Source organism: Microchirus variegatus (assembly GCF_963457635.1).
Source record: "Microchirus variegatus genome assembly, chromosome: 9".
NCBI classification, from domain to species: domain Eukaryota; kingdom Metazoa; phylum Chordata; class Actinopteri; order Pleuronectiformes; family Soleidae; genus Microchirus; species Microchirus variegatus.
In genome coordinates this window covers 23,478,497-23,493,856 of record NC_139810.1, presented here as the reverse complement: position 1 = coordinate 23,493,856, position 15,360 = coordinate 23,478,497, and the positions used below count along the sequence as shown (strand labels likewise).

Below are 15,360 nucleotides of genomic sequence, written 5' to 3'. Positions count from 1 at the left end.
TTATGTCTCTCTACAAATCAATCTTTTAGATGATTGAATACACGATACAGAGTGTTTTAAAGAGGAAGGAGTGCTACAAATAAGAAGAAATGGCAAATTAGTCTGGTCACCAAGGTCTTACATTCCCACCGATGCCAATCATTAGTGTTACCAAGAACCCTTTTAAAACCCTTTATTCGGGAAAGGGATTTTAAATGATACTCCGGATCAAAATGGTTCTTACAGGAGCCCTATGTGTCACAAAGAACCCTTGAAAAACAAATGGTTCCAGGTAGAACCTCAGCCCTTGTAGACTAACACTTTTTGAACCCTTATTTCTAAGAGTATACTGAACAGAGGCTTAAATACTCATTTCCTTATCAATACAGTATCACGCCATGAGATATTGTCGTATTTTAGTGTATCTATAATTCTTTACACCTCAGTACAGTCACCTCTGTCTCATAGTAGTGAGTTTACACCAAGTCCGAAGATAAACATGACATTGTCATGTCTGACATTCTGTATTTTCCATTTTACATCTGGGTTGCATGTTTTTTCGTACTTCATTTCATCCTCATCATTTGTCACGGAGAGGCCGACTGGCATTTTTTAAACGAGAACAGATAAGACGACGATGGATTGATTTTGAAAGTCTGCAGTGGTGTAGCTTTGTTCACTGAACTGCCGCGGTCAATGTGAAAGTCTCACCACTGTGAATCACCTGATGTGTCGGCGTGTTCAGTCGTGTGCTTTCGCTCAGAAGCGTCTGTTTCAAAGAATCGGCTCTGAACTTCAGGTCAAACCTTAACCCTGGAATCAGAGGAATGCTTCTGGGTTTTTCTTTCAATATCTTTGGCCCTGAGGGACGAGCGGAGGCCTCGCTCTCCGTTTCCTGTCCTTCAGATTGACACACGTGCACAGCTTTGGTTAAGCCATTGTTTTTGTTTGGAGTCCACGGTGCGGTCTTCCAAAAATAAAATGAAAGGATATGTCAAAGACTTTTTCATTTAATATTTCATTTGGATTTGGAGAATTTTGAATTTCCAGGCACTTTTTCCTGCCGCTTTAGTCTTAGGTTGGTAGGCCGAACGGAAATGGACGGATGAAATTGAGTTTCTTCTGTCAACAGAGAAAACCTTATGCATTCCTCTCCTCTGTCGTCATCCCCTTGTCATTCTTCTCTCTCTCATTTATCAGAGTTAAGTGCTAGTTCTTGCACGTGTCTGTGTGCAGGTTGTGCATCATTGTGTGTGTGTGTGTGTGTGTTCTTGTACTTGCGGCATACTGAGGACCAGTGAGAGTTTTTAACCAACAAAGTGAGGTCATTTTTACGGAGTGAGGACATTTTGGCCGGTCCTCACTTTGTTTTCATTGAAATCACTTCCTTAGGTTGCTATAACATGCTATACTGAATTTGTCAAGAAAAAAAAAATCTAATTTTGGACCAAACATTTTTGGTCGATTTTTTTTTTTAAATCTTGGACGACATAGTATAGTATGATGTTCTTGTCAAATTTTGGGTCAAAAATTTTGGGTCAATTTTTTTTTCAAATTTTGGACAACATAGTATAGTATGATGTTTTTGTAAAATTTTGGGTCAAAAATTTTGCGTCATTTTTTTTTTTAAATTTTGGTCGACAGTATAGTATGATATTTTTGTCAAATTTTGGGTCAAACATTTTGGGTCACATTTTTTTTTCAAATTTTGGACGACAGTATAGTATGACGTTTTTGTCAAATTTTGGGTCAAAAATTTTGGGTAAATTTTTTTTTTCAAATTTTGGACGACAGTAGTATGATGTTTTTGTCAAATTTTGGGTCAAAAATTTTGGGTACATTTTTTTTTCAAATTTTGGACGACAGTAGTATGATGTTTTTGTCAAATTTTGGGTCAAAAATTTTGGGTAAATCTTTTTTTTCAAATTTTGGACGACATAGTATAGTATGACGTTTTTGTCAAATTTTGAGTAAAATTTTTTTTTCAAATTTTGGACAACATAATATAGTATGACGTTTGTGTCAAATTTTGGACAAAATATTTTGTCAATTTTTTTTTTACTTTTGTCGACATGGTATAAGTATGATGTTTTTGTAAAAATTTGGACCAAAAAAAAAAAAAAAAAAAAAATCGAAAAAGTTTTCCAGCCCTTTTTGCTCTGAGGCTCCACCTGCAGACATTTTATGGTACTGCAACCAGTATTTCTTTGTAGATGTCATTCATGAAGTAGATATTTGTAATTGTGTTGATTTATAAAGTGGAAATGATGGTCCTCACTTTGTCAGCAACCCAGTCCTCAGTATGCAGCAAGTACAAGAATGTGTGTGTGTGTGTGTGTGTGTGTGTGTGCTCCTTGTAACACAAGTTGGCTGGTTTTCACTTCCAAGAATGCTCAGATCATACATCCTGTGTCAAACATGGTGTCTGTTATGTCATATTTTGATGAATTAATGATGAAGCTGATAACCTACAGTTCTTGATTAAAATGTGTTAGCGGAAACAAACTTATTCATCATCAGGAGGCACAATATTTGTTAAAGGTCCCATATTATACCCTATTTTACCCTAAGTTAACCTAGTTCCCTGGTGTCCTAATGAACATGTCTGTGACATGCTTTGGTCAAAATACCATAAGGATGAAGCACCACAGCAGTTCAATCACCCTGCTAAAACAGCCCTGTTCAGAACACTCTGTTTAGTAGTATCTCTTTAGGTCCACCTTAAAAAAAAAAGTCAAACGAAACTTAAGGGACAGGAAATTACAACATTGCCGTCATATATAACATGTATCCACTGGACAGATAAATCCTCTGAGGCTGGAAGTTTGTGTAGAACTCTGTGCTGCACTGTGGAGCCAAGAATAGAACTTTTCGCGCACTTCGCGGACTTACATTTTCAGATACCATTGCCCTCGCCATCACACTCTTGTGTGTTTCACGGACAAAGCAGAGCTCCGCGAGACATTAATTCCAGGAATTTAGCACATTGTGACGTCCCAGTGAGCGCGGAAGTCAACATCGCGTGTTTTATCTCCTGTACTTAGACTGAGGAGGACCACAAAAACACGAGTGGTAGGACCTCCAGAGTCCCAAATATAAGGATTTAAATGATTAAAAAAGTAGATTTTGCATAATATGGGACCTTTTAAAGCCAACGAAAACGAGAATCACCCATTCCCTCTGATATCGCGAATCATATCGCAATCGCCATTCCTGTCAAAGTAATCGCAATTTGATATTTATTAAAAATCTAAGAGATGTGGAGATCAGATACTCCGACCTGTTTGCTGTCATCTGTTGCTTCCATATATTTTGACATTAAAAAATCGCTGTGTGGAGCTGACAGGATGTATCAGCATTATGTCAACTCATTTAACAATGGTTTGATTGTAAATTTTCAGATATTTAAATGTTACACATTACAGTTTAGGCTCGCTCTTTTATCCCTTTGACTTTTGCGTCATTTCAGGTTTATTTTCATTTGAAAATTCACATAAAAGAAACTCACTGGATGGAAATGCACCTCTAGTTTTATTACGGAGCCATATTTGTATTTGTAACAGAAGAAAAACATATTTAACTCAACAAATATACACAGGCTTTACTTAAACTCAGCTTTCAACACACACACACACACACACTGTCATGATTAGTTACAATGTTATTATTACGTGCATCACCGTGTTATTTCAAAGTGTTCCCTTTCATCGGGGGAGCAGTTTTAAGGCCCTACAGACAAACAGTAGATCTGCTCGACTCCCTCCTGTCCCTCTCTCTCTGCCCAGGAGAGCAGTTTGTCATCGCCGTGTACGCAGCGTCAGCGCCTTTCAGTCAGGAAATGAACGAGGGATGACAGGCAAACCGAGACGGCCGCAGATGGCCGTAGAGCTCCGAGAGTCGAGATCGTGGCGAAGGAGCATCTGGTGCGCGTTATCAATTCATGTCCCGGGACGTTGTACTGTAGTTCAGTACTGTTCTTCATTTCAATGGGACGTCCCTCGAGACGTTTCACACGTCAACTTTGCGGGTCAACACAAAGGTTAATTGGTTTTATTAGAAGCCGGCAGCTCCTATTTCCCTTTTCACCCCAATTGTTGAATGTCTTTGATTTGATTTCCTTTGTTTTCTTTTTTCTTTTCTCCCGCATTCCTTCATCCCCTTGGCTCCAATTTCCTTTCCTTTTCATTCTTCTTTTTTTTTAGTCTCTTGTATTTTCCCGTTCCTCTTGACTACACACACACACACACACACACACACGGAAACATTGCAAACTTAAGATGCACGTTGTGTTTAATGTGAATTAACGTGACTTTCTTCCTCCCTGTGTGTCTCTGCAGCTCTTTCACGTTGCCTACGTGCTGATAAAGTTTGCCAACTCTCCCCGTCCGGACCTCTGGGTTCTGGAGCGATCTACCGACTTTGGTCAGACCTACCTACCCTGGCAGTACTTCGCCTGTGAGTGAAATCATACACATATATGTTTACCCGCACAGCACATGCACATGATTTGACTCCAGGGTTATTCGGAACCAAACCAAGTCAGATTCCGTCACAATCTCTTTGTGCTTTCCTAACGTCCCCCAGGGTTCGGTTTGATTCCCCCTCTCTCATCTCGGAGTTTAACAGCAGCCCCGAGGGCCAACGGCTAATTGGCCGATTGGTTTGTTGGTCTCGGGTCAGGGGTGGGGCGTCATTTGCGTCATTACATCATAGAGCTGCCAGCTGATTGACTGTGGCAGCTGTCAATCTAGGGTGCCCTGGAGGGGGAATTCCAGGCATGTCTTGTAACAGGTCGCGGCATGATGAAAATCAGAGAAAGAGTCAGCGGGGTTTGGGTGTACCTCATCTCTATGTGTGTGTGTGTGTTACCACCTGACATTACCTTATTGAAAGCTGCTCCAGGTGATCTTTAATACAGACTTTGCAATCAGACCCAATGATCTCCATCCACAGGGACTCCATGTCTTGTCTGATTTGGTCTAAATCAGATGTTGGAGTTCAAATTTAAAGGTTAAAGGAACTATAAATAACTGCAAGTGAAAGAGGGAGAACACGCGATGTACATATACGGTCAAATGCGTTGTTTTGTGAGCTATTTTTAGAAAGAAAAAACCAACAACAACACGGGTGTTTGTGCTGCAATCACCTACGTTTGGCTGACTGACAGCGGCCCACAGGCAGCTGGAGCTGATCTTCCTCCCACAGTGCAGCACACATTTGTTCCCCATTTTACCCATTTGAAGTCGTGCTTCCAGGAATCATCAGCTCCTGTCCTTTTTGTTTCTCCATTTTACCCGAATTTTACTTTGCTGAATGAGACTTTAGCTTAATTTTTGTCCTTTGTTAGTGAACGCTTCAAAACGTCCAAAGATAATTCCGTCACAATTACTTTGTCCTATTACAAGCTGAAGAAATGTTACCGCGTTATCTGCATCGTCTCACAGTCAGACAATGGTGGGGAGGTGTGTGTGTGTGTCTGTGGTAAATAGCACAGGGTAAATTAGTATTGGCCTCAGAGTTGTAAATCCTGGACCTGTTTGACAGTTATATTTTGAATTGCTGCAGCTGGTACAAGCTCACACTCACACTCTATCCCAGAGGGAAGATTTCACATCCTGACATTATCAAATCATTATAACATAAATTCCTTATCTTTGGTTTTGTTGTCTTCTGTGTTTGTCTCCTGTGTCGAGGACACATCTGAGATGAACTGAAAACATGTCCAGGAATTTCATCCGTGTGTCTTCATGGATTTTAAAGATTTTAAGGAGTCATATCATCTGCACAAGAGCAAGAGTTGTCTTATCCTGCATTTGTGCTTTTTTTTGCTTGAACCAATAATAACACTATCCTCTGCTCAGGTTTATATAAACAACAACAAAAACACACCAGTGATTTGTTTTTTTTTTTGTTAAAAAGGAGAAGTCAGTGACCTACAACCAACCCTTTATCACAGTGGGGTTAAGAGACATCGCAGACAAAGACCCTTCTCACACTGAAACGCATCATTAAAATACCACAGGATGTTTTCACACTCGCTCTCAACACATCAGGTGGTTTCAACTAATTACAAGCTTTTCTCTCCCCACCTCCCAATTTGTGTGTGTGTCTGTGTGTGTGTGTGTGTGTAGCCTCTAAAAGAGACTGTATTGAGCGCTTTGGTCAGAGAACCATCGAAAGAATCAACGCCGACGATGACGTCATCTGCACCACGGAATACTCCCGGATAGTTCCGCTGGAAAACGGCGAGGTATGTTTGTGTCGTAAATTAATGTCACTATTTAATTCACTGGCTCATTGAGACACAATTGCATGAATATCTAGCAATACATTAGACTTCCATCAGTCACTGTAACCTGGATTATCATCTGGATTTAGAGCCAACTTAAAAGAGCCTCTGAAATTATTTTCATTGATGTTTCTTTCCTTCTTTTTTTTCTTATAAATCATAAAATATAAAATATTCTGTATATCTTTTATAGTTAATTTAGTCAGTGAAACAATCCTGCATCATCCTGCAATCCCTTGTCCTTGTCCTTCTACCTCTACCTCACTAGATCGTGGTGTCTTTGGTGAACGGTCGTCCTGGTGCGATGAACTTCTCCTACTCGCCAGTGCTGAGGGACTTCACCAAGGCCACAAACATCAGGCTGCGCTTCCTGAGAACCAACACGCTGCTGGGACACCTGATGGGCAAGGCTCTCCGCGACCCCACAGTCACCCGCAGGGTAGGAAACAAACCCAGCCACCGGCTACACCATGAAAACGACATAAATGTCCCTTTGACTTGCTCCGTACTTGAAGAAACTTATATTTTTCTGGTCTACGTGTTCGTTTTTGAAATCTTCAACACATGTTTTGCCCTTAAAAATCACTTTAAATAACACAATCGCATATTTGCCTCATTGGCTGCCAGCCATTTTCAGTGCAGAACTGCCAAGCGATTTACAGCATTTTGACTGATTTTCCAAGACCCACAAAAGGTTGTGTTCTATAACTATTTAAACACCAAAACTACCAAAAGAGAGAGTAGACTCTCTTCTTTCATCATACGCCATGGCAATGAACTGTTGTATTTGAATTGGCAGCCAATGAGTTAAGGGTTAATGAGAGTTTTTTTTTGAAGAGATAATTTAGGATCTTCTCACCTAACTGTATCTGCAGAAGTCTAAATACTACGAAACTAAATACTAAACATCGTAAATGTTAATATTGGGGATGTTGTTGCTCTTCTTCTGCAGTATTACTACAGTCTCAAAGATATCAGCATCGGAGGACGATGTGTGTGTAACGGACACGCTGAGGCTTGCGACGCCAAAGACCCCAACGATCCCTACAAGTAAGACTACCTTTCACACACACACACACACACACACACACACACACACACACACACAACCTCAAAAATGAGGTTCTGCCTCATTAGGTCCAGGCTTCAATCTTTCAAGCCTTCAAGCTCGACAAACAGTCAGTGACTCAGACTTCACTTCTATGATTCACAGACGCGGCAGACCGACATTGTTTTGACTGGATAATGTGGGTTTATATGTGCACGCGATAATGAGAATAAATCTTGCTAAGCTCATAAAGTGATTTTTGCTAGTGCAGCATTGTGAGTCAGACTCTCATCTGCAACAGCACGCTATGAAATCCTTCTTTCCTTGACCTGTGACTCTAATATGAGTGTCAGGGATTCTTGGCTGGGGTTTTATCTGCTTCTGCTGCTTTCTTGCTTTTGCACACCTCACATAAACACACAAACCTTCTGACAAAACAAATCTTCAATTTTATTTAAAGTGGAAAAAAACCAAAACACCTAACCCTTAAAAATTAAGCACTTAAAAGCTGAAGTGTTTGGCTCACAGGGATTTGGCCGAGACTCACACTAAAACAATTTTGTGAGTCGGCAGGTTATGATGGGGCCAGGTTCATGCCAACAGTGTCAAATCCAAAGTGAGTTCAGAGGAAATGCATGCTCCGCTGCAAACCCCACAACAAAAAACGTATCTTCCTTTACCTGTCAATCACGTGTTGTCAGATCTTTGTCCTTTCATCAGTTGCACCATTATCTGTTGGCTTGAGTTAAAGCTTCAGAATCGGAAATACTTTATTAATCCCCGCAGGGAAATTAGAATTTGAACATGCTCCTTGGACGACTTTTCATCTCACAAACTTGCTGCCATTCTATTCTATTTTTGAGAAGTGATTGATCACTGGCATGAAATATACCCTGAGATAGGTTTGCCAGGGAGGGATCCACCATTTGTATCCTTCACTGGCGCCTTTGAAATGGGAGAATGCTGCAACGACGCAATCCTCTGATGGATACGACGCCTGACGCGGCTATAGTGATTTAGGACAGCAGCAGTATGACATATTATAACATGATGTTAGCAGACACTTGGTGGGTTTTTCTGTCATATCTACACTACCGTTCAAAAGTTTGGGGGTCACCGATACAGTTTTTGTCTGCTTTAGATTAAAACTCACACTTTTATTCATCAAAAGAGTTGCAAAATGAATAGAAAATACAGTCAAGACATTGACAAAATTTGAAATAATGATTTTTATTCAAAATATGAATTTTACCCTTTCGTCAAAAGAACCAGCAAAAGCAGCTGTTTTCAGCTGTGTTAACATCATTGCACAAGGGTTTTCTAATCATCCAAAAGCCTTCTAACATGTTTAGCAAACACAATGTACCATTAGAACACTGGAAATGGGCCTCTATACACCTATGTACATATTACATTAAAAACCAGACGTTTGCAGCTAGAATAGTCGTTTACCACATTAACAATGTATAGAGTGTATTTCTGATTCATTTAATGTTATATTCATTGGAAAAAAAGTGCTTTTCCTTCAAAAATAAGGACATTTCTAAGTGACCCCAAACATTTCAACGGTAGTGTATGCCTTTTCACGCTAAGACAAAGAGACCTGAGGAGCCGGTAACTGAGTTGTAGAGATGCTTTTTTTGTTTGTTTGTTGTTAGTGTGCTCATAAAAATTGACCTGAGTAAGAAACAGGTGGCAGTGGAGAAGTGAGGAACTTCAACTTCCTTACAAATAGAGGTGTCTCGCCCTTTAATGTACTTTTTATTTATTGTCGAGGGCGAGAAAAACAAGGTCGGAGCTCGTTCAAATGCATGCGCACGGACTGTATGTGTGAATTTCCAGATAAGTGTAGGTCTCTCATGACTAGTGGAAGTGAGCAGTGTGTGATTAATATAATAATATGTGTGTATGTGAGTACATAAGCAGGTGTGTGTGTGTGTGTGTGTGTGTGTGTGTGCAGTTTATCTATGCATGTGCATGTGTGTAGCTGCAGTACCTGGTGGCTGTGGAGGAATTCACTGTAAGCCTTCATTACTTTGTCAAATCCAGCATGAGTTATGCTCAAACACGCATGCCTGCACACACACACACACACAATTTCCCTCTCTCACACACTCACACATACATTAACGCACACACACACACACTCACTCGCACAGACATGTTGAAGGTATCTGGAGTTGGGCTCTTGGAAAGCCAGTGATGCAGCTCTTTCCCTGTAGTTGCACATGACTGATTGGGGTATTAGGGAGTAAAAGGAAGGATTTCAGAGGAAGTGTTGCTGCGACAAAGTGAGAAAATGGGAAAATCAATGCACCAACTGACGGGAGGTGGTCACCCTGCTGTGACCCTCACATCCTGCCGTGGATAGAGAGGCTGAGCTTTGATTGACAGCAGTTGCAGACATGCAGGTGTCTTTGTTTTCTCTTGGGGTTACGCGCTATGGGAGTTTTGTCACAACATGGAAGATATGGGATTACACATGCTACTGTTTTTTATTATTTTAACTTTATAAGAGAGTTTAGATTGCTCTTAAAACTACTGGCGCTCAACCAGAATCGAGAAGGAACCAATTTTTTTACTGTGAAATACTCTCTCACGAAGTGAAACTTGAGCTTTTTGCACTTGGAAAATGGAGTTTGCAACAGCAGCTCATTAGCTCTGTAATTATACGTTTGTGCTGGAAGGCTTCTTGGAAGTTGAAGTTGACTTTTTTGTTGAAGTCGAGTCTTGGAGCTGAACCATAACAGCCACTTAAGTGAATACTGAGGAATGCACTAATAAAAGAAAGCCTTACAGATGAAGAAATGGGGATAACGATGCGAGTGATTTTTATTTGGGTTACTTGTCAAACATAAATAAATCACGACTACAGATCCAGCTTCACCCAGAATGTTTCCATCAACTCGGTCAATTTTGATAAATTGAAGGTTCCATATTATGCAAAATCGACTTTTTAATCATTTGAATCCTTACATTTGGGACTCTGGAGGTCCTATCAGTCGGCAAAGTGTGAAAAAAGATGACTCACTCGTGTTTTTGTGGTCCACCTCAGTCTAAGTACAGGAGATAAAACACGCAATGTTGATTTCCGCAGTCGTTGTCTCGCGGAGCTCCACTAAAAAACGCCAGAGTGCAGGCGAGGGCAATAGTATCCAGACGAGCGGAAGTCCGCAAAGTGTCCTATTCTTGGCTCCACAGTGCAGCACAGAGTTCTACACAAGCTTCCAGCCTCAGAGGATTTACGTGCCCAGTGGCTACATTTTATATACGACGGCAATGTGCCTGCTGGAGTCGGCAAACAATGGCTTTTTCCAAATGCTCAATCTGTCCGGTGCTCTTCGTCGTCACAGTGACGTCTACAACTCAAACAGTTTCGATGACATTAGCAGAGCAGGTGTCGATCGCCACGGTCCTCCTGTCACAACACACCTGCTGAATGCAACCAACATCAAACAACATGCAGGCAGCGCTGATGTAAGTTCTCAGATCAGACATGAGCTGCTCCACATTCCTTCTCTCTGACACAGAGCAGACGGTCCATCTCCAAACTCTCCATGAGTTTTCCTGGACGGATTTATTTGAGCGCCTTGTCCTGTTTCCTCATTAATCAAACACCTGCAAGCATGGAAGAGGGTTAGCATTAATTCCATGACTCTTGACTTAAGTTTAAAATGCATGAATGCACTCTGAATCATGTTGTGTGTATAAATAGTGTTTGAATTCCATTTACCAGACTGGGATTATATTTTTTTTAAACTGTTTGAAAGGATTCTTTTCATGATAATTACTTTTTCCATTGAGGTCAGTATATTATTTTGAGTCAGATGAGTCACGAATTAAACAAGTTCAGTCCAGATATATTTATAAAGGTCAAAAACATTGACATTTTTCACTTTCATTGGGGTTTTTGATGTCATACTTAACTACATTATAGTCAGTAAGAAGCAGGTTGACTACCAGGACTACCAAGTTTGCAATCGTTGTGAACATCATCACTGTCTGTGATATGGCAAAAACAAACGTCATTTCCCTGAGTTCAGCTGTGTGGAACATGTTTGTACTCAGAGTGTTGTCATGAAGAATTGTCGCCTGTAACAATGTCTTGAGTCCAGTTGTTTCACCTTGAACGGCAGTTCTTTCTCCACTGTTTCCTTCCTTCTTTTCTTTAGTTATTGTTCCGACACCTCAGTGAAGGCCCAGAAGAGAAGTTTATTTTCTCCCCCCACGCACGCACACACACACACACACACATTATTAGACTTAATCACACACACACACACACACACACCAGCTAATGATTAACCCAGATGTGGCCTCACATCTCTGGGCTCTGAACCTGAACTGGAAGTGATGCAGCAAAGTGAAAGCAAATGGAGCTGAACACAACGAATTATTGACCAAGCAGCCAGATGGTAACAACATGATCCAATAAGGTGTTTAACATGTTCCTAATTAACACTTTTCAGATTTATTCTCACAGCTTGCCGATATAATACTTAATACGTGTACAGCAAAGGCCAAAAAATACACAATTTAGATAAAGTATCTTAAGATAACCATGATCTAAATTCATAATATTTGTTTAAAAATGTAGTTTTTACAATACAAGTGAGAGTAAGAGAGAATTCAGGGGCCAGAAATTATATTTTTATTTCAGTGTGGTCTGTGTGCGTTACACATCATCAGCGTATAAAGACACACTCTGTTAAACAGCCATACATTACCATGGCAATGCAAACACTTTTCTCAGTAAACATAATATACCTCGGCTCACACTGTGCCAGAGACGCATTAAATTAAAGTGCACGGAGTTCATGAAATCTGAACTGTACAATTACAGTCGTTATCTCGGGTGTTGATTAAATTACACATAATTGTGTTTTGGAAGATATTTTATACGGCAGTCTTAAGTCTTTGCTGTTGTTGTGTCGAGAGAATTTGTTTTAACCTGCGTGTGACAGAGTGATGCTAACAATATGGTGCATTAAATATTTCATTTTACTGTATTAATCATCTAATCTTAAAGCTATTGTTTATTTTTGTTAATTTTGTGGACCCTGCTTACTGTAGCTTTGAGAAGACTGACTGTGCACAGATTAGATGACTTTCATACGGCTACCTTTCCTTTGCTTTTGATGAATAATGCAAATATAGTTGCTCGTCTGTGCTTTAATTAGTGACGCACTGTAGCTTCCTCCATTTATGCGCCAAAGATAGAAGAAGAAATAAGAAATAAGCTTCCGCTAAACAGAAAGTAAAGCTAAAAAAATTTGATTTGAATTAACTCTTGTTTGCAGGCAGACTGACAAAGACACTTAAAGTAAGTACTTAAGAATAGAAAGTCATCTTCTGTTGCCTGCTTACCTGTAGTTCATTTAAACAGCATCTTTTTCAGTTTTAATCTTAAAGGGGACATATTTTACCCTAATTCTCCAAGTTAAACTAGTTCCCTGGTGTCCTAATGAACATGTCTGTGACATGCTTTGGTCAAAATACCATAAGGATGAAGCACCACAGCAGTTCAATCACGCTGCCGAAACAGCCCTGTTCCGACCGCTCTGTTTAATAGTATCTCTTTAGGTCCACCTTAAAGGTCCACCTTAAAAAAAAAAGTAAAATGGAACTTAAGGGACAGGAAAGGGACATCAGTCACAGAGGCTACTGGGAGCTAACAGCAGTTAGCATTTGGAAAAGTGATCATTTGCAGGCTCTAGCAGGCACATTGCCATCATATATAACATGTATCCACTGGACAGATAAATCCTCTGAGGCTGGAAGTTTGTGTAGAACTCTGTGCTGCACTGTGGAGCCAAGAATAGAACTTTTCGCAGACTTCCGGTTTTCGGAGACCGTTGCCCTCGCCAGCACTCTCACATGTTTTACGGACAAAGCGGAGCTCCGCGAGACAACAATTCCAGGAATTTAGCGCATTGTGACGTCCCAATGAGTGCGGAAGTCAACATCGCGTGTTTTATCTCCTGTAAGAGGACCACAAAAACATGAGTAAGTCATTTGCCGATAGGACCTCCAGAGTCCCAAATATAAGGATTTAAATGATTACAAAGTCGATTTAGCATAATATATCCCCTTTAACATTGTTTTCATCCTTTTTAAACATCTGTTATTGTGTCAAAAGCACAGATAACCAAAGTCTCAGTTGGTTGTCTGTGAGGTTGCGGTTGGACTGAAACAGCCCATTTGTCTCTTGCACGAGTGCGTGTGAGAGTACGACACGTCTTAGTTCTTCTTGTTACCGCTCCGCTAACGCTGCCGTGATTCCTGACAGTTACAGAGGGCAAGAGGTTTGAATGTGAATCTAAACACACACCTGAGAGCGTCAGTGAGGCCCAGCGCTGCTCTGTTCACTGTTGACAAAACACAGACTCATCCTGCGCTGCAGAATTTGAGATGTGCTCTTGCAAATTCTATCTTAGTAAAGTAAAAGCAACAAATATATACACTGAAGTTGATGACAGGCAAGTGCTTAATGGAACTAAATTGGTGAAATAATTGGTAATTTACGGATTTAAAACTAAGACCGGATTCACCTCCTGCTGAGTAACGCTTCAGTCAGGAAGCTGCTGCTCCACGGCTCATAAATGAAACCAGGAAACAAGTCAGTTCGGGGCTCAGAGTTTGTTTTCGTAAATGCTTGAACGCAGTTGAGCACCAGTGAGGGAAAGGAAAGAGGGATGGAGAGGCAGAGGATGCACGAAGGAGAGCGTGTGAAATAAAGTATGTGCAAGTGACAAGAGAATGAAGTGATCTGATAGGGGAAAAAGGTGAAAAGCTGGAAACATAATTTTCAAGTTGAAACAAAATCCACGGATATGTTGTCAGCACAGACCAGAGAATAGAAAATGAAGGCTAAGTCATCGAAAACAAACATGTTTCACGTTTTTATCTGATGTCCACGCTGACAACACTGAAGCACAACCTGCTCTTTCACCAGTCCTGGTCCTGCAGAGCCACTGCCCTGCATGTTTTTGTTGATGTTTCCCTGCTCCAACACACCTCAACATCAAAAACATGCATGGCAGTGGCTGCCATGGTTGCGTTTAGATTTTGTTGCACATCGATCTCTTCCTCATCTTTCGTCTGGACCCTGACTTACAGGTTGGAGTCATCTGACATTGGATTTCATGCTTGTTTTTAAGGACTGGGTTCAAATGAGTGGAAGAGGAAAGGAATAACATTTTGGGGGATGATCCTCTTCATCTTTTTTAATCCCACTTTTCTCCACCCGTGACTCCAGTCATCTGTGTTTGTCTCTCACTGACCAGTGAAGACGCCTCGGAGAGACGAGAGAATAACGTGAAGAGGTTTTTTTATTTTTTCTCTCCTGCCTTCCTGCTGTGTTTTTTGCCACACACTCAACAGGCAGCAGGTTTACAGACTAATCAGATTAAAAGCCTGAGTGAAGCAGTCGGCCACTGTTGATGGAGGAGAAAGATTAACTCTTTCATTGTTGGGCGGGGGTCTATTCCCACTTTTCACCTTTCTTTCACCCTTTTTGAGTTGTAGAAGAATGTGAACTTTTGAGGAAACGTTCAAAATATGTTTTACCCAAAACACGACGACCTGAGATAGACACACACCACAGCATACTTTTGTAATCTGCAGAATGTGTGTGACTTAAAAGAGTCAAAGTGTCACATTCAGAGATTATTTATGATATTATTATTATTTCTCTTTATTAAACCAGGCTTTTCTTTTCTTTTTTTTTGATCTTTAGATTAGGGATCACACATCCAGCATTAAAGGCGCCATATGTAAGAATGTGGCCAAAAACGGTTACTACACTCAAATTCAAAATACCGAGGTCTTTTAGGTTTCGATTTCTCCGCCATTGTAGCTCAGACGTAACTGGCAACACGTGGTTGCTCGGCAGCTGAGACTCTACTGACTGCAATGACTGGTAGACGGCGGTAGGCGGCGCCACATGCCAAAACATGATTTCAAAATGATTTGCAGTCTGCAAAAGATTTTTTTTATGCAAATATTTTGGCTGTACTGTTGTTGTTGGTGAGTTCAGTTTGTT

At 40.6% G+C, this 15,360-nt stretch overlaps 1 protein-coding gene across 1 annotated transcript in view; it reads left to right on the top strand.

Moving 5' to 3' along the window:
- The window catches only part of lama5 (laminin, alpha 5), a gene marked incomplete at its 5' end in the record, with an annotated part of 90,805 nt that overhangs the window by 34,358 nt on the left and 41,087 nt on the right, over positions 1-15,360 (top strand). The window contains 4 exons of the mRNA XM_083895505.1: positions 4,317-4,434; positions 6,111-6,229; positions 6,537-6,707; positions 7,221-7,318. Of these exons, the coding sequence (XP_083751631.1) occupies positions 4,317-4,434; positions 6,111-6,229; positions 6,537-6,707; positions 7,221-7,318 (506 nt within the window). The remainder of the gene's footprint in view (positions 1-4,316; positions 4,435-6,110; positions 6,230-6,536; positions 6,708-7,220; positions 7,319-15,360) is intronic.